General features: G+C 36.0%; 1 protein-coding gene across 4 annotated transcripts; it reads right to left on the minus strand.

Annotated features, from left to right (window-relative positions):
- Positions 1-917: 917 nt before the first annotated feature.
- LOC132163972 (uncharacterized) lies at positions 918-24,873 on the minus strand. Of its 4 annotated transcripts, none has more exons than XM_059574365.1 (15): positions 24,529-24,873; positions 23,195-23,902; positions 22,705-22,911; positions 22,276-22,587; positions 20,044-20,171; positions 18,613-19,758; positions 16,896-17,037; positions 16,638-16,797; positions 16,352-16,515; positions 15,968-16,009; positions 15,498-15,583; positions 10,786-10,885; positions 9,286-9,347; positions 4,869-5,028; positions 918-1,577 (listed from the first exon to the last, which is right to left on the minus strand). In XM_059574365.1, exons 1-15 carry the CDS (start codon positions 24,700-24,702, stop codon positions 1,404-1,406), a joined length of 3,765 nt encoding a protein of 1,254 aa, XP_059430348.1. In that variant the 5' UTR covers positions 24,703-24,873; the 3' UTR covers positions 918-1,403. The 4 variants fall into 4 exon arrangements, with proteins under 4 accessions (XP_059430348.1, XP_059430347.1, XP_059430346.1 ...); XM_059574364.1 differs by having other exon boundaries at positions 18,613-19,770; XM_059574363.1 differs by having other exon boundaries at positions 18,613-19,779.
- Positions 24,874-26,013: the final 1,140 nt, after the last annotated feature.

The following is a 26,013-nucleotide window of genomic DNA, read 5'->3' on the forward strand; positions in this document are numbered from 1 at the left end:
TCTTCCCAAACACATATTCCCCGCCCCCCAAAATTTGCCTTGTGCAGCAACGACCACCATCGTCGGCCTTCCCCGCCGTGTGATGACCTGTTCTTCCACGCCGAAGACCCTCACCGGCCCAATCTTCTTGTCTATTACGTTTTTTTCATTCTCAATTTTTTCATGGGTTATTCTCTATTTCAAATGAGTTTGTTGGTATTTTATTTGTGGAAAGGAAGCTTCCTATCATATTTGAATTAATTGTGGGTTTGCTGAAGAAGAAAAGAAGTCGGTTCAATTTTCTTAGCTGTTCTTATCCTCTCACCTTTGCTGAAGAAGAAAAGAAGTGGCAAAAAAAGTGGGTTTAGCTCGTCGCCGAAGATGTGGCTAGCTCGTCGTTAGCGGTGCTCGGCGTCGTGGTCTTTGTTGCTGACCGTCAGTGAGGGGAGAGTGAAGAGAGATGAAATGGGGGAAGAGACAGAGATGAAATGGGAGAAGAGAGAACACTGTAGTTTTTTTTTTTTTTTATTTTTAGTTTTTTTTTTTTAATATATTTATATTTTTTTTTTTCTATTAAGAGCAACATGTGTCACCATTTCAATGGTGGTGACGTGCCAACTAATGGAATCTGTTAAATTTTTTATCAGAATTTGACTACGTATAGGAACTAAATCATTTTTTTGGCATACCCCAAAGACCTCTGAGTTTATTTTGATACCACATGGAGCATTTTGTAATAAAGATCAACCACAAATACTGATTATGCATTTATCCCTTAACTTTAAATCCTAATATCATAATTCAAACGTTTCCATTCACATAGAGTGGATGTCACCGCTCATTACCTTCAAGACACGCAACTGAAAGTGTCTTCACATCGCCATCCGTGGCCCTATCCCACAAAATTCTCCTCAAAAAGTAAAGAAAAACAGTGAATATCATGCCAAAGAACTTTTCTTTTTGAAATTATAGCGATAATAATCATTTCAACTATACAACTCAGACACTCTCATACATACAGACTCACAAATAGTATGCATCACCTTTTCCCTAATACAAAAAGCTAGAAGCTCATTAGTTTTGGCCATTAGGAAGCAAACCCCAAGCCAAAAACAAACAAAAAAAAAAAAGACACCAAAACCCAGAAAAAGAGAAGGAAAAAAATTCTTAACTTAGAATTCTAAATGGTTGGGGAACGATTTAGCATAACCACCCAAAAGATACAGGAATCTTCAGGCTCACATGGACATTGACCAACAACATAATAGATGATGTTGAATGGCACTACTGAGGCATCTAACTTGATATTTTGAAAGTATACTGCCTAGAGAATGCACACCTCTAATTACCAATTCCGAAGCACTGGTCCGTATCCCCCCTAGATCCCGATCTGGTGCTCGTCACAATCGGCATGACGGGTAGGTTTACACCGAGGGAGCATAATACCCCATTTCATTACCAACATGTGAGTAATACTCGTTGAAATTGAGATTTGCCCAAAAACGGGAAAGACCAAACTCCCCATGTTTAGGAGACTTAAGATAGCAAAGACGCAATTCAGTCAGATTTTTGTCGAATATCCGCTTAATGTTAAGCACCTGCAAACAGATGTAACTAAAAGGTTAACTGACTGTTTTTTGAACCACAGCTGTTATTTCAAAACACTGAAAACAGAAAACTATAAGCATTTCAGTGGTTTGAATGTATTATGTTGTTCATAACATATAATGAATCCAACTGCACAGAGATGCATTATATCATATTGGAAGTGATTGAGATGTGTTTAGGCTGTTAGATACACACGTGCATGCATAAATGATGCACTAAACATAAAACTGAAAAACTGTGTTTCCACACACATGTTACACTTTGAATTAATTGAAATGAGACTACACATGTCATAAACATGGAATAAGATCTTCTTCATTTGAAATAAAATGGAAGATATCCATTTCAAATGAAATGGAAGATAGTACATCTAACAGTGTATATAAAGTCAATATTAGCACGTATATCACAAAATTTAAATAATGTGAAATTATGTATACCGTTAGATGTACTAATTTTATGATATAGATACTATCTATTTTATTTGAAATGGAGACGATCCTAGTCCAATAAACATGACTTGAGACCCAGCAGGGTTTTCCTACCATGCAGAGAACTAGATGATGTGTCGTGTGAGAATGCACCACGAAAATGGATGAAATCCCATCATCCACATGCATGGGAAATGATTTCCCTTCATGTACATATCCTGTTAACATTTTCGAAGTACATTTCTTACTCATTGAGAGATGATCTCAAGCTGGATATCTAACACCCAATCAATTAGAGCATTTCCAATATGCTGACCTTTCAATGCCTTATCATCATCATTTTAGTAGTATCAGCACTAGTACTGACGATACTAATACACTTTTTTGTTAAATCACCACTTTTCTTAAAAGTTTAAGCTTATAGGAAGATGTAAATTTAATTATTTAATTAATACTTCAACACTCCCCCTCACGTGTGGACTTAAATTTCTTTTTAATAGATGAAACTTAATACATGGAATATTTTATTAAAATTGGAGGTGGATGATTTTGGTTCTAATACTATGTTAAATTACTACTTGTCCCAAAAGTTTAAGCTGATAGGAAGAAACGAATTTAATCATTTAATCAATATTCTAACACTCCTTACGTGTGGCTCTAGTCAGGGTAAAGGTAGGACAACTTCGTGGGTTTAGGACTGTTGTGTGGGTTTAGGTTTTTTTTTTGGGGATTTTAGGGGTTCGTTTATGAGGGCTTAGGATTTTTTTGGGTTTCAAGGCTCTCTTATTGGGGGGCTTTTGTTGGCCAGCTTTGATTTTTTTGTGTATACTTCCTGTGTACTTAGGGGCGCTTTATACTTTTTGATATATACAACATTATTTATGTTAAATTACCAGTTCTCCTAAAAAAGTAAAACTTATAGTAAGAGGTAAATTTAATCATTACTTTAACAATTTATAATTAAAAATAAATAAAAAAACACTCCTCACGTGTGGGCTCATAGTCCATTTTAATTGACAAGGCCCAACACGTAGAATATTTTATTTAAATAGGGATGAATATTTAATTTAAAGGATTGCAACTAAGATGTTCAACACAAAGTCGCAAAGAAGCAATGAGTAGGAAAGAAGATGACATTGGTTGATTTTGAAAGCTCAGATACCATATAAAATAAAGAAGAGAAGATGAAGTTTGTAAAGAAGAAGATGGAGATTCGTAGAAGAAGGTACAACTAAAGGACTACATTTTGTCTAGTTCTGATTAGAGATTTGGGTTACAAGATACAATAATATATAGACTAACGAAGGGAAGCACATCCCATAAATCATGGAGTAAAATCTAGAGCAAGCATGAAACATGGAAGAGGAAATCAAGGAAACTTGGAGGAGAGGCTGCTGTCAAGCATGAAAGGAGGAGATGCTATATGGGCCGAGATTTATCCTCTAACACCCCCCTGAACTGATGGGAGTAACTTCCTTTCGTTTGTCAAACAAAAAAAAATTGAAAATTCGCCTAAAAACAGCAACTAAAGGCTGAATCTCGCCGTAAATCATCGGGAGCGGTCAGATTTCGCCACAAAACACCAAGGAGCGGTCGAATCTCGCTGTAAAATACCAAGGGGCAATCAGATCTCCCTGCAAACACCAAGGGACGGTCGGATCTCACCAAAAATACCAAGGGGGGGTTGAATCTCGCCACAAAACACCTAGGAACGGTCAGATTTTGCCATAAAATACCAAGGCCGACAATAGATAACCAGTCATACCCCACCAAGAAATTCTACACAGCCTCTTTTTTTTTTTCTTTTTTTTTTCAAAACTAAACCATTACTCCAAAGTGTGTCACTTTATACGCCTCAATTGCCACCTATTTTCCCAGGAAACATCATGTGGGACAAGTGGGCAGGTAAGAACCTCAGCCAACCTTCATTCCCCTTCACCTTCAAAAGACTCCCCTGAAAATATCTCTTTTGACCTTCAGGAGTGGATTTTATTGGAGAGGTAGAGAGGATGCTGGAGAAGATTTTGTCATGTTAGAGGTGCTTGGGTTGGGTCTACCTCCTGGGCATGAGGATAAACTGCTTAGCCCGTCAGGGGTAAAAGCTCCTGGATTACCTGGTAACTGGTTCTGGCGGGTGGGGTCAGTTATCCATAGGAGTTTGATAAACGGTGAGGATTGTTGTACAGTTTGTGTTTGCGACGTGCAATTAATCTAAGTAAAGTTCTCCTACGTTATCAAAAAAAAAAAAAAAAGAGGTGCTTGGGTTGGCTGTATTGCTGATTTGGTGTGGATATGATGAAACTGTGTGAAAAAAAAAAAAAAAAAAAAAAAAAAAAAAAAAGGGGAGAAAGGATTGCAGCTAAGATGTTCGACACAAAGTTGCAAAGAAGCAATGGGTAGGAAAGAAGACGTTTGTCGATTTTGAAAACTCTAATACCATGTTAAATTACCACTTTTCTTAAAAGCTTAAACTATAGGAACTAGTAAATTTAACAATTTAATTAATACTTCAACACTTTTAACATGTCTATGGATAGGCATGCTGTAGACAATCAAAGACCTCCTTCATTTATACACTTCAAAGCAATGACCCAAGAATGTGTTTCATAAAGAACATATACAGTCATGTAAGATGTGAAATATTTGATATTTTGAGGATTGCCCCATGCCAGAGATCTTAAAGCCATATTAGAGCACCACTAGCATTACTCATGTCAGCAAATACTTATAAGAGAGAGAGAGAGCATCATATACATGTTCACAAACATCTGTGCAGACTACAAGCTAATTAAAACATAGTACAGTTTAAGTCGTGTACACAACATTATGGATAAAAGATGTGAGAATCACCTGGGATATATTGATTCTAGAAAAATTACCCCACATATCTCCTTGATCCATCCCAATATCCCATATTCCTCCAGTAAGACAAGAGCGGAAGTCTAGTGCACATTGCAAAATGTTTTCAATTATACTGGCTACATTCCGTGTTTCATCAGAAAGGAAACATCTGCAAAGGGTATTTACACTGTTATGAGATGGTCAAGTTTAAGAAACTTCCAATACATCCAACACCCAAAAAAAAAGAGAAAACTATGCAGTAGAAAATAAAAAATCTTTTTCTCCATCGACGTAACAGGTTAAGCAAAAACAAAATTATAAAGCTGAAGCAAAAGAATTCAGCAAAACAACATCCACGGAATAGTCCCCTTCAGCAAATATATGAGAAAACCTATATTTTAAGCATCCCACACTCCATTCCCAGGATCTCAAGCCATGTTGTAGCTTTGGGAATACAATAGGATTATTGATGCCCCCAATGCAGAAATAGGCCCATTGAGCTTGGTTCTCCATCCTATTGGGACACACAAGCAATAAATAATCCTTAATCTCACCCCAAAAAGAAAGAAAGAACAAACAGAACATGAGGAGTGTTCAGATTTTCCATGAAAGCTTCAGTTCCCTCAATCTTGGAACATTCACTATATCCGACTGTTTTTAAAGTGAGGACCAAATAATCAATCAGCATTGTCATAATGGAATGTCTTTGTACATGAAACGATTGTTTTCTCATTGATTTTCATATATGAACTTTAGGCTGTACTCCTATTTCAATAAGCAATCCTACACTATCTCAAAGTGGCATATGGTTGTCTTTATTGTGATAATTACTTATACCTTTCAAATAGGTAAATAAAGGGTTATTTTAGTAGTGTTCCTAATATTCATTTGCTAAAAGATGAACCAACATAATTTGTTTTATCCTTCTTGTAAGGTTTCCATGAAAACTATTGGAGAGAATGAGGAGCCGCATTCCTGTTATGTAGCCTACCTCACATCTTATTATATAGAGTTTTGAAAAATAAAACAATGATAACTGGTCTCTAGACTTCACAAATGATGTAGATATATCTCCATTGAGTTTTTTCTTCTTGAATAAAATGACAATCAACCTCAGTATGTTTGATCCTCTTATGAAAAACTGGGTTAGATGCAGTATGTAAAGCAGCCTGGTTACATATGAGCCTTGTACTTTGCTTTAGCACTAGATCGCATCACCACTATTTGTTTCTTACTCTTCCAAGTTACAAGATTGCCGCCTAAGAATGTAAAATATCTTGTAGTAGACAGTCTATCTAAAGGAGAACCTGCCCAATCTCTATTAATAAAACCTTCTACCCTGAGATGTCCATTCGCTTTATATAGTATCCCAAGACTAGGGGAGCGCTTCAAATATCGAATAAAACAAGTAATAGCTTCCCAATATGAAACACGAGGAGCCTCTAAGATTTGACTATCAACATTAACTGCATATGAAATATTGGCCTGGTAATAGTAAGATAGTTCAACTTTCCAACTAGACAATAATACCTACCAAGATCTTCAAATAATTCCCCTTCATCCTTTAGTAATTTCTGATTCGGATCCATTAGAACCTCAATAAGACGAGCACCCAAAAGACCCGTCTATTCTAAAAAATCAAGTACATACTTTCTCTGAGATAAGTTGATACCTATTCGAGATCTAGCAACTTCAATACTTGGATATTACATACTTTCTTTGAGATAAGTTGATATCTATTCGAGATCATAATCTAGAATTGGGCTTGAACTAGCAAGTGGTCCAAATGTAGCTAGAGAATCCTCCTTAGAAAAAAACCTGATTGGAAAATCCAAATGGTTTGCAGTGTAAATCCCAACAAGAATCCACAAAATGATTACCACAGCCACAATGAGTGCATTTGCGAGGCTCACGATTTCCAGCCTGACCACCTCCTTGAGAATCACATCCTCCAAGAAAACCACAACCACCTTGACTGCCACATCCCCATGAGAACTACCAAAACCACCACGGACAAAAACAAATGCAGCGCGCTCACCATTACGCTCAAAACTCAGCTGAGAGCCATGATAAAAAAGAGTAGTGCACTGAATCCAAGAAAAAACCTTAGGAAGAGATGGGAGGTCTGAACCACCTAAGGTCTATACACAAACAGAATACTCGAAATTCAAGAGAGAAGAAATCGAACATCCATATCTTGACATTGCTTTTCCATAATCTTCATGTCACTAAAGAGCAGTTGATACATGTTCCTCTCCTATCTAATAGCAACAACCTGATTGTAGTACTCGTCCACATTTTGAGCACCTAGCTCAAGCCCAAAGTATTGTTTACACACCTCAAACAGAGTAGAACTCATACCGCAGCAACTGCAATACCTGCCGTCTACACCAAGACTACTGACGACGACAAAATTGACGGCAGAGATGTCGACGACATCACACCACTGATGACGGTGATATTGACACCATCTACCTCCAATCACGGGCATGAAGCCCAAGCTTTAGACGTTTACTATTAGTAGCACACAAAACATAGAAAAAAAAAAAGAAAAAAAAGAAAAAAAAAAGAGACAACCAAAAGGAAAAAAAGCAAAGGAGCAGAAGTAGTCAGAAAGTGAGTGAGTGAGTGCGATGTAGTCAAACCCTAGGCTCTGAAACCGTGTTTTAGGGTTTGCATGGAAAGAAAATAGTGGAAGAGGAGGCTACGTTCTTACATTGTCTCTCTCATCTCACAATCTATATTCAAAATAATGACCAAAATACCCCCATAACAAAACCCTATCACCAACTAATTCTTTTTTTTTTATATATATAAGTAATGTTGTATATATCAAAAGCGTAGAGGGGAGCAACCCTAGTACACAAGTAGTATAGAAAGAGAGCGCCTATACTACTATGAGATCGCTAGATCCTTATGGTATGCTATCTTCAATCGTTTTGGATTGTCTTGGGTCATGCCTAGCAAGGTGGAGGGCTTGTTTGCTTGTTGGTGGTCGGGAGGTCGCTCTAGGAGTGGCGTTGTTTGAAAAATGGTTCCTCAATGCATTGTGTGGTGCCTATGGTCAGAAAGGAACGAGAGATGCTTTCAGAATTCTGAGCAATCCTTGGAGGAACTCACGGCTTTCTTTTTCCATACTCTCTACACGTGCACAGTGGCTTGGCTCGCTCCTTTAGTTGTTAGCTATCTTGATTTCCTTATTCTTTTCTCTTCTTCTAGTTAGTTGTTTCCCTTGTATACTTCCTATGTACTAGGGTTGCACCCCTCTGCGCTTTTGATATAAAACATTACTTATCAAAAAAAAAAAAAAAAAGAGAGCGCCTAATTAGAAGGTGAGAATAGAATAAGAAACTCAGAAAATCTAATCACTAACGGGGCTAGCCAAGCAACTATTCAAGTGAATAGTGTAAAGAAAAAAGTGTAAGCTCCTCTAAAGTCCTTGTGGAATCCTCAAAACATCTTGCATTTCTTTCGCTCCATAAGCACCACATAAGACATAAAAGGAATCATCTTTCACACTACCGCACTCCAAGAACGACCTCCCATCCACCAACTAATTCTTTTAACCCTAACATACTCTTTCACACTACTCTTATCCTATTGTTTCCATACTCTATATCTTTGGACTGTAGCGTTTGTTTTCCCGGTTTCGATTAGTTATGACGATTTCCTTGTACGTTTTTCCCTTTTTAGTTAGGTGATCCTCTTTGTATACTTCCAGTGTACTTTGGGGCGCCTACGCTTTTAATAAAGTCAGTTACTTACTTATCAAAAAAAAAAAGTAGTTAGCATGACCACTTTTAACAACTTGAAAATAAGAAAGCTATGTTACCAAACGAAGTGGAATGGCTGAGTCGTATATATTTCTTGGTCTAACCCTAATTGAATGAGTCTTTAGAGGCTGACCAAATTCATGTACCCAATAAATGTTAATTGCTCCAAGACTTTCACCAGCTTACAATATGTAATACACGAATGGACCTGGCACCCATCCTCTTAGCTGTTTCTGCTCTTGCAATGATGCCCAGCATAAGAAGCAAAACATAAAAATGCCCATTTCCAACTTTCTTATGTATGTAAAGGACACTGTATTGGAACTTTCAAACTTCCATTTACTCTAGTAATTATCTGCTTTTAATGTTAGTAGTTTAGCTTCTGCACTACAAAAATGATCAATAATATGACCCAATGATTGACTAGAAATCCCTTATGCTGGTCCCTGAATAGGTCAATGTTTACCTCACATCTAATGAACATGGTGTATTACATAAGTATAGATATCAATCTTTTTTTTCTCCAGGGACCTAGAGGGCAATGTAAGATCCAGGATGGTTGCTTAAAAACCATGTTTGCAACTCTATGTTGCAATCAATGTTCATGTAATAGATATCTCAAAGCTTTACATGACAACAAAAACTGAACTTACATGTGTAATGAATCCATTAGGTAAGCCATATGCACTGACTCAAGATCCAACATATCTTTGACCTACATACACCACAACCATATTCGAGATCAGAACATTACAAAAAAAAAAAAAAAGTAATAAATATACTCATACTTAACTAAATTGGAAAAGAAAATGCGTATGATAAAAAGACGATCATTAGGGTGAAAAAAAACCAATATGAGGATGATAGATGTCTATCAATCGTGCTTATCTTTCTAAAGACACTCATATCTTTCATTATTTTGAAAACAATGATCTAGCAAGGTGCTCTATCCTGCAACGAAGAGAAGAATCGGAAACTAATGGAAAAAGAATTGTGTACATTCACCCCTCTTCCATATCAGTACAAATAGATAGCCTATTTATACATAATGGTGAAGAGTCCTCTTTATGATCAATTATCATAGCAATGAATAACAAAATGAAAAGATATTTTAATCCTTTAACTTGATCTTTATACAGAATGGTAAAGAGGCCTCTCTATGATTGATGATCTGTAGAGTGTACAATTCCAATTATGAAATATGTGTTGCTACCAAACTAAAGTTTAGGATTCAAAAATAAATATTACTATATGCATGATCTTAGTCAAATGCGAGATATTTGTATGTAATATTATGAAGTTTGCTTGGAAGCCAACCATGTGATAAACATAAACTTTCAACCGAAATAAGTGTTAAAATATAAATTAAATGATTAAATCCATACATTTCTATCAGCTTAAGCATTCGGGACAAACGATGATTTAACATAGTATCAAATCAAAGGTTCTGAATTCGAACCTTGTTTCCGTTATTGACCTTCCATTTCAATTAAATAATTCACGTGTTGATATCTCACTTGTTAAAGCACATATGAGGGGGAGTGTTATAATATAAATTAAATAATTAAATTCATACATTCCTATCAACTTAAGATTTTGGGATAAATGGCGATTTAACTATAAGTAATGACACTGAATTATTGTCTTGTTAATAATCATTTGTCCCAAAAGTTTAAGAACTGTCAAGAAGTGGACCAACAATGTATGCTCCACACTATCTCATGGGTAAGCCCGCCTAGATTGACATGCAGGCCCAGCACTTGCACATGTAGGGTGGAAACCAAAACAAACACCGAAATAGAGATTGAAACAAGTGGCATACCAAGGAACACTAGACCTCTTAGACAAATCTTGGCACCAATACTGTATTAGAAATCATTTATCACAAAAACTTATATTGTCAAAAATTGAGCCAACCATGTATATCAAGCTTACATACACCAACTCTAAATTCACCTTGTGCAAAAGTATATCCTTCATCCACTAGGCAAAAGAGTATGAAATTTATTTTAAGCTAACACCACTAGGTTATGAAAATAAATAAATAAATAAATAAAAATAAAAAAAATAAAAAAGAAGAAGAAGAAGGATAAAACTAGTCAAAGAATATACTACAGGTAGAAGAAAATAGATTAAAATAGTTTGCCTCAAACCTTATTATGAAGTGAGCGAAGAAACCTGCACCATGATACATGAGTTAATTGTGACTCCACGTATTGCTGTAACGTAGATACAAAGTGATTGACCTGATGCCTGACATGGTATGAAGGGAGAAAGAAATGATTACTTCTAAAAGAAAATACCTATGCTAAAATTTGGTCAAGTTTGAAAATCCAATATTACCTAGAACTGTTAGAGATGATGATCAGTGACATTTCCTTTTTTTTTATTCTAGGTTACAGATTACATTGTCAAATTTTTTTTTCGGAGACTTGGGATATATGCTGCAAATTATTAGATCTCAAGAAACTCTGTTGACCAGGATAATAGTATCCTTACCGGTACCAAACATCAGTTTTGTTCATTTTGGAATCTTTGCTAGTGGCACAAGTACTCACTAGTGCCAGGAATACTTGTCACAAAATGTTACCTTTTTTTCTTCTTCGTCTTTCAAAAAAAAAAAAGCTCATTGTCCACTCCTTATGGGGAAGACTCAAATCACATGGCTTGAACCCAGGTTAAGCATATTGACACTAACACACTTGACCACCAAAACTAATGCATCTATAGCAAGGCCGCCGTTAAACATATTAGGTATTGACACTAACATACTTGACCACCAAAGCTAATGCATCTATAGCAAGGCTGTTTAACAATATTAATGAACTTAGCATTTAAACAAGTATGGGTGCATGAATGGCGGTTGTACTAAGGTGGTGGAGGGCCCTTTTGGAGTTAGCATGTGGAAACGTATTAGGAGAGGATGGGAAATTTTCTCAATATTTATTAGATTTGGAGTAGGGGATTGATGTAGGACGATATTTACCTTTATTTTCGGTAAAAACAAAAATAAAGAAAATATAAAAAATAATATCGGAACAGTGCTGCTTGATCAGAATTTTATCAATTCTCAAACAATGGAAGTACAAAAGGAAAGATTGTCACGATTCTCGCTGATTGTCAATTTTATATTAGAATTTATTTTTATTTTATTAGGACTTTATTTCCTTTCTTTAATAGGGTTCGATTTGCTTTAATTATTTTCCTTTCCTTATTAGGATTAGGTTTACTATTGTTACTAGGATTATGTTTACTTTCCGACTAGGATTAGATTTACTTTCTCTACTAGGATTAGATTTACTTTCTCTACTAGAAGTAGGTTTACTTTCTCTACAAGTATTTCTCTTTTATAAATAGGCTAGCTTATTATGTAAAAAAAGAAACTTATGGAATTATTATCAAATCAGAGAATTCTTTCTTAAATACTCTGTGGAGTTTTATATTTCTTTTAGCCTGCGGGCTTGTTTTTATCTTTTTGGGTAGAAGACGAAGACGCTTCTCCTTGCAGAATCAAAGACGTTGCTCTTTGATTAGTTTCCTTAGTTTTCCGCTACGTCAATTGGTATCAGAGCAGGCTTTATCCTGATCATGGCCAATCAGTGCAACGGTGACAAACTTCTTCAACAACGCCACTTGTAGGAGAGGGGCTCTTTCAAGAGCCAAATTCATGGGGTATCCGAGCCGGCATTATCTGGATTCGATGGCCAACTTATACTACAACAACAACTTCTATAACGACATCGTTCGTGAGAGAGATGTTTCGAAATCTGACTATCAGCGATATATCAAGCGAACAGAGGCTCCTTTCAGAGCTGAATTCCAAGAGCTCAGGCAAACGGCACAAATGATGCAACAGGAGGTGCGCCAATTGTGCGAGTCGTTTGAACGCCGGCAAATGCGTGCCCATTGGAATCACAGAGACACCCGGGAGTACAGGATGAATATCGATCTCCCTTCATTCGATGGTTATCTTCACATTGAAGATTACCTTGACCGGATAATAGAGGTAGAAAGATTCTTTGAGTACATGTGTATTCCGGAAGAAAAGAAGGTGAAGTTGATGGCTTATAAGCTCAAAGGTAGAGCATCCGCTTGGTGGGAATGGTTGAAGCTCTCTCGATTCAGGGAAGGAAAAAGACCCGTGACATCTTGGCCCAAGATGAAGCAGTTATTCAATGCCCGGTTCCTACCACCAGATGACTATGGGATTCGAAGGGAACCCATTCGGTATCCTTATGTTGACCAATTCCGTGAGGATGATGTAAACCACTTTTGTCATGTCCATAATCATCTTCATAACTCTCCAAATAGGCCATTCGCCAATGAAGAGAATTTTAATTATGGTGAAGAAGTTGTGGAAGATGTTACGCTGGTTGAAGAAGTGAAGTTGCCGTCAGAGAAAACATATGTGCAGCCACCATCATTGATTCCAACGATTACGTCAATGGAGGAACAGCTATCACCTCCACCACCACAAGTGCAACTTCCTCCACCACAGTTGCAACCTCCTCCACCACAAGTGCAACCTCCTCCACCATCACAATCACCACAAAAATTGGTGATCCATTTGAAGAAAACAGTGAAGTTGAAGATGACATCCATGAAGAAATAGTTGGAGGAATTTTTTCGGAAGTAGACGAAAAGCAAATATCGTGTCTTGATGCTATCTATGTAGATTTCTCCAAGTACCTTTCTTCAAAGGAGTTGCGCGTGCCATGTCCCAAAGAAAACTTGAGGACAAGTTTTTTTCAAGTGGGGGTGTCTGATGTAGGACTATATTTACCTTTATTTTCGGTAAAAACGAAAATAAAGAAAATATCAAAAATAATATCGGAACAGTGCCGCTTGATCAGAATCTTATCAATTCTCAGACAATGGGAGTACAAAAGGAAAGATTGTCACGATTCTCGTTGATTGTCAATTTTATATTAGAATTTATTTTTATTTTATTAGGACTTTATTCCTTTCTTTAATAGGGTTAGATTTGCTTTAATTATTTTCCTTTCCTTATTAGGATTAGGTTTACTATTGTTACTAGGATTATGTTTACTTTCCTACTAGGATTAGATTTACTTTCTAGAAGTAGGTTTACTTTCTCTACAAGTATTTCTCTTCTATAAATAGGCTAACTTATTATGTAAAAAAAGAAACTTATGGAATTATTATCAAATCAGAGAATTCTTTCTCAAATACTCTGCGGAGTTTTATCTTTCTTTTAGCTTGCGGGCTTGTTTTTATCTTTTTGGGTAGAAGACGAAGACGCTTCTCCTTGCAGAATCAAAGACGCTGCTCTTTGATTAGTTACCTTAGTCTTCCGCTACGTCAGGGATGGTTCTCAAATTAGGTTTTGGCATGATATTTGGTGCGGGGATCAATCTCTAAAGGAAGTATTTCCTAATTTATTTTGTATTGCGAGCAATAAGGAGACATGGGTCAGGGATAATATGTAGTGGTCTAATGGCGTTATACAATGGAATGTTCCTTTCTTATGAGCAGTCCAGGATTGGAAGGTGGAGGTGGTGATGGCTATTTTTGGGAAGCTATATGGTTTCCAACGACAACTAGGGGGGACAAACTATATGTGGTGGACTCCTTCCAAACGAAAGATTTTTTAGGTGAGGTCTTTTTTTCGTGAGCTCTCATATTTGAGGATAGAGATGGTGGAGGCTTCCTCTTTTCCGTTAAGGAGTATATGGAAAGTTAAAGTTCCAATGCGAGTAAGTTTCTTTGTGTGGACAGCGACTCAGGGTAAGATTCTAACTTTGGATAACTTGCGTAAGAAATGAATCATTGTGGTGGATTGGTGTTGTATGTGTAAGAGGAGTGGCAAGTTTGTCAATTATCTTCTCCTTCATTGTGAAGTGGCACGAGCTTTATGGAGTATGCTATTTACTCTTTTTGATGTCACATGGGTCATGCAAGGAAAGGTGACAAATTTGTTAGCCTGTTGGAAAGGTCAGAGATGTAATCGTTCAATAAAGGAGGTGTAGAGAATAGCCTCATCGTGTCTAATGTGGACTATTTGGAGAGAGCAGAATGCAAGATGTTTTGAAGATCAATAAAAGACGCTAGACGAGCTTAAAAAGTTGTTTATCAAGACTCTATTCCATTGGACGGGCGCTTTTAATGTGCCTTTGTTTTCTACTTTGCCTCAATTTGTGGCTTTTTGTTCTTCGTTTCGCCTTTAGTGGGGCCTCTTTTGTAAGGGTTGCGCCCATTTACGCTTTTCAATAAATTACTTATTTATTAAAAAAAATACCATTGGATTTGATTTATGATAGATCACTATTGAATTTTGATATAATGGTAATTTTAAAACAAATTTTGGACATAGACAAAAAATAAATAATAAATAAATTTTAATCACATTTACTAAAAAAACCTAAACCAAGTGCTTGAAAGATATACAATATTGGTTAAAAAATAATAATAATAAAGAAACAAACAGATAGATAAAGAGTTATTAAAATGCTAGCAGCAATCCTGGTTTTACATAATGAAGGAGTATATCCCCTCAATTCCAACCCACAACCCCATCCTTCTAAAACTTTTAACGCAGACTCTAGATCATTCTTTTTTCTTCGCATCTTGCTCTACTATTTAAATAGCTTTTGTTCAATCCCAAAAACCTATGCTAGATTGTTCGAGTTACAGATACATGTCCAACGGTCAGATTTTTTTCCCTTTTTTTAAGATTTCTTACATTTTTGAAGTCTACTAGCCATCTCTTACCCATATCATCTTCTGGCAACATTGCTACAATAAGATGATCAAAAAATCCAAAAACATAGTAGCCAGAGCAAATGTAAATGCTACCATTCTGAGTACAAAAGATCCAAATAGAACAGACAATTGTAAGGCGTACCTTAACTTCATCAATATGTTAAAATGGCCCACTTCTTTTCCATGATGTTCAGAAGTACGATTCTGACTAATCAAATGCACCAAATCCTGTATACCAAAATTGACAGCTTGTTAGATACTTTAACGTGATCAAAAGCCAGTTGAATTTCCAGGATGTTTCATCATTTATATGCAATTCTTAAGAGATGAGTCATGACTTAAAACTAATGTTAATGATTTGAAATTCTAGAAATTGCATCCACTTCTGCAGACACCTGACACCAAATATCAAGTTCATGGTTAAGCAAAAACAAGAGCGCGCACACACAATCGAAAACAAAAATAATAATAAATAAAGAAAGAAATCCATAAAAGGGAGGTAAAATGTAGCATAGCCTCATTTGAGACTAGACCAAGATTTATGTCTATGCATACATTAACTAGTAACAAACTGAGAATTAATCAACATTTAGTCTAGTTTAAGCAACCTACAGGAGTTGGGGCTGTTGACAGCCAAATGCTCCTATTTTCCACCTTGAAGAAAGAAGCAGGTATCAATAAGTCTACCAAGTTTTCTTGAAAATGATACAGCAAATCACACACATCAATCTCACAAATTTTTAAACATAACCAGAGATATACAAAACTAAGAGAAGGCTAAAGAACCGAACTTTTATAGCCAACTGGCACCTCAATCCCTCTAAGGGAGGGAGGTCTGTGGTTCAATACTTGGAAGGGCGAGGGTTCCCTGAAAGAGGCAGTGGGATAGGGGAGTCTGCTATAGTATTATTAAAATTATGATCAAACAATAAGCTTGTAGCCTGCTGATGCTGTTTGATAAAAATAGGCAAGTAAACAATGCCTAGGCATCCATACCTTCAATGAGCACCAAACATCAGTTAATGAAAATACGGCAAGCTTCACTTGTATCAAAAAACTGAATATTTTAGCATATATTTGCAATGCATCTGGAGTCACAACAATACTGACTGGCCAATCCACACGGTAACCCAAACCTAAAAAATTGAAGGAATGCACTCCTGCAATCAAAGGAGAAGAATAGGATCTACATATTTTAAGATTCAAATTTAAATTTAAATTGACAGGGAAGAATTCAACAAAACTGTAAAATAAAGAAGTAACCAAAAACAGCAAAAAGTACCAACAATAGATGTTGAAAGAGGCATAGTCCCATGTTCTTTCATGTACACAAATAACCTATCCTTATAACGGTCTCGCTCACATGAAGACCTCTGAACTGACACCTCAAGGAAACCTTGAATTTCTGAAAGCCTTTGATCTGCCTCGGTGACACACCACTTCTGTTGTTTCAAGTAAAAGATAGGAATAGAATCAGAAAGTTTAGGGTCATATGAATCATGTAATTATAAAGCATTAAAGTTATATTAGAAAAGAATACATGATGCCAAAGTGACTTGATAAACAAATCTGCCCAGTCTGCTAATTCCATAAAATGGTACCGCCGCAGTGCCAGCAAATGTTCCAGCAAATCAAATCCTTCTTCAAGCAACTTGATAGTTAACTTGCTGATGTACTTATATCTAGCATTCTTAAAGAAGACCATGATGTAAAATGATATCTCTTCCAACATCTAAAATTGGAGCAGGAAAATTTTTTATAGTAATGGAGACTTAACTATGAGACACAAAAGAGAAAAAGAAGAATTAGACCAATCAAGAACCCAAGAAATTCAGCAATTTATAACAATGAATCAAGTATTAATTCTCGAAAAATATTAGAGAACTTAGACAAGCATCATATTTCATAAGTGCTTGACTTGCATTACAAATTGCTGTGGGTAAAGTGAAGATGTACCTAAGGTATTATTATCTATTCGTTTTTCTTTTTTCAAATTTGCTAAAGGCTTTTTATATTAATACTAAGGCTAATAATCTTAGTGCTATAGGAGGAAATGAGATTAAAGTATTAATTCATTGATCTTCCACAATCTGCACCTTACAATGTGCTTTTACCTTATGATTCTCATCCACAATTTTACCCCCCAAACTACCACTCAATTTCCAATGTCCCACTAAATCTTTCAATTTTTGCAATGTACCCAGCTTGATTACCAAAGGGATTGCAATGTCCCCCTTTCACACCCCAAATGACAAAAATACCGCTACATAAGATTAAAAAGAAAAAGAAAAAGAAAATAACTAAAAAAAGGACAAAAAATCAGAAAAACAATAAATAAAATAAAAAATGACCCAAGGCACGTTGCAAAAATTGAAATTTTAGAGGAGAAATTGCAAAAGTTTTGGGGGATAAGGGTAGTTTTCCCATATTTTTAACAATCTTGCTATTGGGTGCTAATTATTTACTACAGAACCATTGACCTTGTTAAGTGTTTTTTGTATTTTGATTTGAAAACGTTTATGATGTGATAGAAAGTTGAGAAGTGTTTTCGGTGTAGTCCACACTTGAAATTGTTTTCTGTAGGAGTCTACTTAAAAAAATTGTTTGGTAAACACTTTGAAAAGTGTTTTGTATTTTCAAATAAACAAACACTGAACATGCTTATTTTTCAGGTGTGAAACTGGCTGCTTACTTCAACAACAAAAAAAAAAAAAAGAAGAGAGAGAGAGTAATCATGCTGCCAGAACAGGGCAGGGGTGGCCGCACGGCTACCCATGACTATGACAGAGGTGACCGTGCAACCACCTCCCTCTATTTTTTTTTTATATATTTTGTTGCAAGTAATAAGTAAACCTCCACACCTGAGAAAATAAACATCTATTTTTTCAAAATATTCTTTTAAGGCTTGGAAAATTTTCTAAAAATTGTGTCTTGTTTTTTTTTTGAAAAGTGATCTGTTTTTTTGTTTTTTGAAAACTGTTTTGCTTGGTAAATGTTTTCTGAAAAGTGTGTTTTTGTGTTGGAGAAGAGAAAACACTATTTGGAAAGGTTAGCAAACATAGACATATATGCTCAGCAGAAATAAAACATCAAAGCAACAGTTAAAGCAACCTCATCAAAGGCAAGCAGACAATCCAGAAGTCCCCTTATACATGGCATTTGTGGTTGATGAAGCATTTTAAAGAGAAAAATAAAGAAAAAATGAACAAACCACACAGCATAATTTGATTAATCTTTAGCATAAAAGTCAAGGATACTGAAGCATGATTTCCTGCAGTAGACATTTTTCAATGATGAAATCAAGTGGTATCTCAAACACAGCCGACAAACTCTGCCTGTGACCTCCAACACTATTATCAATGGTGTCACTGGTAGTACCAAGCAAAGTCTCCCAGTTACTACCACCAGAAACATTTTTCATAACTTCTTGGTTGTGGTCCTTCAAGTCTGATGGTGAATAAACATGGCACACTTTGATATTATCAATCAAAACATGGTCTCCATCATGGCCTTGTTTACCATGATGATCACTCTTACTACTGGTAGAAGATCCATGAGAGTCTACATGTAACAGAAGCTCAGATCCAAACTCATGCCGAGAACCAGCTGCTAACTGTTCCACAGATAACTTACAAGGGTTTTCTACAGAAGTAAAGTCAAAGTAAGGCAAAGAACACCCATTGTCTGTGCTGCATCTCTCCCCAAGCTTGCTCATTGAGTGGAGGGAAGCATAATTTGTCAGCATTGGGTTCATACTGAGAAAATTGCTATGGTAGTTAGGCTTCCACTGTTGCAATGTATATGAATATGGAGAGTACGTTGGATTTTCTTGTTGGCCCTTGCCAGAGGCTTCTTCCAGTGAAGCATTGAGAGTGGCAAGAGTTTTGCTAAAATACGATGTATCTTCCTTTATGACTCCTACATTTTTTTTCCACTGCTTTAGAGAGTCCGCAGGATGTGATCTCGAGTCATCTTTGTATCCTTCAAAAACATTAAATGATTGTTTCTGGGGTTGTCCCGGTGTCCAGGCTTTATCTGCTAACGTATCTGTATGTTGAATATCAGACGTCCAAGACTCCCTTGATTCAAGCAGCATAGAATCATTACTTAAATGCACATCATGACAAAGGCAGTCTGTTATTTCATGAGTTCCATGTGAATCACTTGCTATATGACATGGCTTTTTAAATTCACGAGGGTTTTGCAAAGAAATATCCATTGAAGTGCTCGTAGAGAAGGTTAAAGTAGATAAATACTTAGTTTCAAGCCCAGCCATATGATTAGGAGGCTCAATCAATTGCTCGGGCTCAATTTGCTCTTCAGAGCTGTTTGTGGAAGAACATTCAGACAACTCGTATGTATCCATCACATAAGAGAATTCATCCATTGAACTTGAGTCATCACTGTTCACATTACTAAAAGCACTGAGAATTAGAGAAAACTAACCATCAATGAAGCACTAACAACATTTGAAAGAAAAGCAACATATAGAGAATAAGTGGAATGAAAGAGTACCCATGAACCAGAGAGAAATATATTTATCAGCAAGCATGCATTCATGTAAAGGACCATTTACATAAATTAAAATGAGTTGTTTATTCCCAGCCACTCTTTATGTCAGTAAAATCAAAACAGACAGAACAAGCTATCGGGTGTGTGTGTGTGAGAGAGAGAGAGAGAGAGATTACACATTTGAGCTTCTTTTATCTGCTGCTGAAGGAGATACCAATCTGTCATCCAACGTGAATGAAACTGGATTGTTTGCACACCCTCTATCATTATCAAAGTACACAGATTCAGTGCAACGTGGAACTACCTGCAAAAGGAAAAGAAAAATTAATACAAGAATGCAACTAGATGATCAGAAAGCAGCAGTGAATCAAATCAGCATGCAGGTAAACATGACAAACTCTTATTATCTATGAAACAAATTGTTTACTCTCTCTCTCTCAACCTAATAAAATCATTAATAGGGGGAGAACAAAGGTTAAGGTAAATGAAAGAGTGGTGCTCATGAACCAAAGCCCTCAACATGATTTGATTATCCAATATAATGTGACAGCCATGCAAAATACTAAGGGTACAAGTTGGAGCAGCTGCTGGAAAATCTTTATTTCCTTCACTTTTGCAAGCTTACGGCAGAACCTTGTCCCCACGCACATCTAATACCCCAAGCTGATGACAAATACAATGGGAAGCTATCAAAGGATAAGAAGATAATTTTGGACAAGGAGACGGATGGAACTCTGTTAAAAATAAGGGAAAATCAAATGTAGTCCCTAGGTTTTTGTGTGATTTCAATTTAGTCCTTAGGTTTCCAATCTCGACAATTGGATCCTTAGGTTTTACCTCAATTTCAAATAGGTCTTTTCGTCCACATACCATCCAATTAATTAACGATGTACCACGTCAGACCACTAAGTTGATGACACGTGACTCACATCTGACACGTAATGTGCCAACTGTATGTTCCATGTGGAAAATCTATCCTAAATTAAAAAAATTATAAGCAAAACAAAACATTAAATTTTTTTTTAAAAAAAAAAAAAAAAAAAAGGTGGCGGCTATGAGGGAGAGACCAGCCTCCCCTTACAAAGGGGTGACCAACCACCCATCACCAGTGAAAGAGAGTCGCCCCTCATTCAGTGAGGAACGGCCCCCTCACCAATGAGCCGTTCCTCACCGAATGAGGGGTGGCTCTCCTCACTAATGAGGGGAAGCTGCCCCTTATCTGGTGAGGGGCAACCATCCCTCTCATAGGGGTGGTCAGCACCCCTCATAGGGTGGTGAGGGGAGGCCTTCCCCACAACCGCACCCATCTTTTCTTTTCTTTTTTTAATTTTTTTTTTTTTTTTTTTTTAACTTAAAAAAAATATTATGTAAGGTAAATTTATAATTTAGAATAGATTTGCCATGTAGAAGATACAGTTGGTGCATGAGGTATCATACGCGAGCCATGTGTCATCAATTGATATTCCATTAATCCCATTTTTTTTTTCTTTCTGCATAGGCAAAAAGGGGTGTCTCTGACTGCTTTTGCATTATGCATCCTCTTCATGTTTTTCCTTTCGTCGTTTTTTTGCCAAAAGAAATGCAAAAACCACTTTTTTCTCAGTTACCAAGTGGCAACTTTTGGAGGGCAAAACCACTTTTTTGCAATCCAATAAGCAGAAACAAGGGGCATTTAATCTCCTTAAGCCCAAGCATGAATAGCATTGTAAACCAGGTCAATGCTGAGGAGAATTCCATTGGAATCTCAATGCAGGATTTGCAGTATCCTTGAAGTTTACACAACATAAACAACTCTCGTAACAGGATTGACAAAAATCACTAGGACTATAGTTTGTTCACGGACTACAGCAGATCAGACAATAGCATTTTAGCATTATTGCAACACACAATTAACATTTGAAAAAGTGGAATGATAGCCGATGGCTCAGGAGACAATTAAGATTTCATTGTATGTAAATCAAGAAAGCATCATATTCGCTAGAAAACATGATAATAGGCAGGATAATTTTACTTTTATGTTAACTTGGAATTAGGAATAATCAAGAGAGCATGCATTGCAGAATCATAGTAAACAAAGAGTTTTTTTTTTTTTTTTTAATATAAGTATAGTAAACAGAGAGTAATGGATAACATTTCAGTATTTAGCCCAAAGAATGTCAAATACCACATATACTCACTAATATAACTATGGGCAGGAGGAGTATAATCTAAGCAAGCCTGAACCACAAATTGTCATGATAAATATGTCTTTGAACCATGTCATCTTGCAGACAATAACATATGAAAACAAGGTAAAGGATTTCAGATAATTCAAATTTGTTGCAACATATTTTTACCATTCATTAATATTATGTAGCAGCAAACACAGGAATCATTGAAAGAATCTAAAACTATTGTACTGTAATTACCTGTTCATATCTAAACTCTAATTTTGTCAAAAGATATTCGAGTTTCTTTTGCATCATTTTGTAGTAACTGTCTCTCGCCAGTACCATCGCTTCTATATTTACTTTGCTGAAAGTCACTGGAGATGCATATGATGGATAAATGCTCGAAAAACCACTCCAGCATGGAAGAAAATCCTCATAAGTATTGTCCCCAGTGGCAACATAAATATATAATTCAAGCAATTTCATTATCACTTGCAGCTGCTGACCAGCTCTGACAAGTGGATTCAAGAAGTCCTTTAGAAAACAAGGAATAGCAACTCCATCTCGCTCCTGAGTTTTAACAGTTCCCAACCACAATAATCAACAGTAAGAAGGAATGCTAAAAGATGAACACATAGAAAACAGCTTCTGAATCCAAAGTTTCAAAATTGCAATAGACAACAATACCCTGATACTTGGCAATGGGAAGTCAACAGATATGCCAGCTTTACCATGTGGATTAGGCAGTTGATTGTTAGCATGCTCTACTATAAACTCCTTATAAGGATCACTAATCTCAGCTTTGAATATCCAGGATCTGATAAACCCACAGTATGGTTCACATGACCGAAGAAAGAGAAACTTGAGTACAGCATGGTGAGCAGGATCAGCAACCTAAAATAACATTTTTGGTCCAAAAAATCATTAGCAAAACTATATATATATATATATATGGATGTACAACCTTGTCAGAAATCAAACATTTTACAGAATTCTTGTCTGTGAAGAAAAGATTTTATAGTTACCATATGACAATAAACAATTATGTGAAAGGATATCATAATATTAACGTCAGTGAGTAAAAGAAGTGAAATTAAAACATTCCTAGTTGAAAATCTTAATTATGTGTCAGAAGAGAAGGAAGAAACACAGGGAAGATTATAAAATTTAAGCTAACCTGTAGTAGTTTATACAAATAAGTGAGTAAATCCCCTCCTCTGCAGAAGTTACAAAATTCAAAGGTTGCTTTAGCAATTAAATCTTCAAAAGATGATGCCGAGAAGCAACGGGCTACATTACGTAGGTTGCAAATATTTCCAAGAGCCTCAATCTGAATCCTCAATTCCTTCGTGTGCAGGTACAACTCCAATAGCGTAATTTCAGAATGCGCTACACTAGTCAAACATCCTACCACAGAAGATTCGTGAAAAGGCATGCCAACACCCCGTGATGATCGCCTGAAACCTACTGATGCATATAATGTGTCCAGTGCGCACAAGTACCCCTGTAAAACCTTCCCAACAGCAACAGCAAATGCATGATTAACAAGACCGTATGGAGGACAATTGTTGTCATGATGATTTTGACTTTCTGGGGGTTCAGAATTTTCACCCCTCTTTCCCATCGAACTCTCATCCAATTTTGATTTAGTAAAATACTCTACAAAGTTATGGAGAAGAAAAACTATAGAACCCGAGCAGCCTATGGAGCTCAGAATCTTTCCCAAAGCATGAGTGCTTGAAGACCGGTTCCACAGACTTGGAATTCGATGGATGGTCCTATCAGCTGGTTCAGAACAAAAGGCAGCAGAAAGCTTTTTGATACTAATAAGTGCTGATTGTACACCTTGCAGTGCAAACATTGCCAACCTCACCAAACTTCCCTCCTACGCCCAAAAGTTCACATTCAAAATATCAGTGAGCTTCCATACAGTAACTTAAATTCAGGCACATTTGGTTTGCTATTGCTACACTTTAGTAGGCTGTTGAGATAACACAGCCTGAAAATATATTACCAAGCCTTTTGTTGTCAAACTGGTAAAATCAATAGAAAACACTAAGCATAGCATTAGATGTCAGTTGAAGCTGAGTCGGTATTAGGGTTTAATGAATAACATTTCATTATATTGAATGTTCTCATAATTAGGAATTCCTTTCAGACTATACATAAATCATCCTTTTTCATGCGCCTTTTCTGGGTCACATCAAAGGAAGACAATGAGCAGGGAATGAATATATCCATTGTTCAACCAATTGTTCAGATTATTCAATAACCCAGTAAATCAGAAATGCATGTCATAATGCATCATCAGTGCGTACCAGACTTCGGGGTCAGGCTTTTCTGAAAGCAATTTTCTTGCTTCCAGAGATCCAAGACCAATGCAATTTTTTTAGCCTCGAAAAGCATTTTGAAAAAATGCCAAAGGAAAATTCAGTAGCTTTGAAAGCAAGTAGAAACCCTAAAGACTCTAGTTGCGTAAAACAGCAAGAGAAAGAGAGAGTTTGGGCTTACGGAGACGACGGAGGCGTCGTAGAGAGGCTGAGAGGAAGAGGAGAACAGGGAAGAAGAGAGTGATCCTCGGCGTCCGCTTTCGGAAGGGATGGATTCCCAAGTCCTCGGAGGAAGCCATGGATCTTCCACCTTCAGCTTCTCAAACAACAATGCGAAATTCGTATCCACCGCCATAATCTTTCCACATCTACTACGAACCCTCCTTTCCTCTTCTTCTTCCTCCTCCTACCACTAAGCAATTTGCATTTTAAACGCAAAATATCTACTCATTTGGCCCGCCTAAAACTCAAACATCATTCACTACCTTCAACTTTTTTCTAATGAGTTATAAAACGATTCCTGTTCACTTCTACATATACTTATTTCTTCTTCGTAAAATCAAAACAACTTTCGTCTCAACTGATAAAAATATATTTAATTATCCTCGGTAACATACTAACATGCCACCTTTTTTATATGTAGCATTTTTAAGTTGCCTATGTTCCATAATTTTAGAATACACAATTTCCAAAAAAACAAAAATAAAAAAATTGAAATTGCGGCCATCCTTATTTGTTAGAGATTGCATTAAAGAGCTTAAAAAAATATTTGTAGTACATACACAGTTACACTGGCAAAAATTGGTCTATTAGTAAAAACATTTAAAAAAACAATTTATTTTTTACTTTTTTATTCTTAAAAAGCTCAAAACTATGTTTTGGAGGAAGCTTGAAAATTAATATTTTTCTAAAAAGCTATTTCAGGCTTTATGTTTTAAGCAAAAGTTCAATTTCTCAACTCAATTTCAAATAGGATATAGTATATTGATGTAAGAGCATCATATTGAGCTCTTCAAATAAAAGTTAAATTTTAAGAGAAAAACTATTCTTCTTTTTTTTTTTAAAATGTGAAGAGTCACTTTTAAAATGAACCAAATATTAAACTCTCTATATCTTCCTCTACTTTAGTTAAATATTATTATTTTCTTTTCTTTTTTTTAATTCTGTTTTGGTTCTTGGTAGATGAGAGAGAAGGAAAATGAATATATAAGAATAAAAACTTAAATAACTTTCACTTTTGACACTTGGTATTTGGTGAGCCTTGTTGCTCAAAGATAAATTTGAAATAGAATAGAAAGCTTGTTAAATGACTCTTTTTATTAGTTTTTTCAAATTTTTAAAGAAAAATCAAATTTAAAGAGCTCAATAGTGATGCTATAAGACAATTATACAACAAGGATGACGTGGAATAAAAATTAGTTTTTGACTTTTTTTAAGTACCGATCTAAAACTAATTTTTATTGTCACATCATTTAATCAAGTTATATAGTAGTCATTACTCTAGCATATACTTGGCTTTTAAAATCGACTACGTATGTGAAATGATTTTTTATTTTTTTTTATTGAATTTTATTACTCATAATATAGTTGTTCCTTGAACTTAAAATATTGATCCAGCGTGACTTAGTGGGCTACATCGAATAACAACAATAAAGAACGGATAGGT

The sequence above is a fragment of the Corylus avellana genome, chromosome ca10 (assembly GCF_901000735.1).
Source record: "Corylus avellana chromosome ca10, CavTom2PMs-1.0".
Taxonomy (NCBI): Eukaryota; Viridiplantae; Streptophyta; class Magnoliopsida; order Fagales; family Betulaceae; genus Corylus; species Corylus avellana.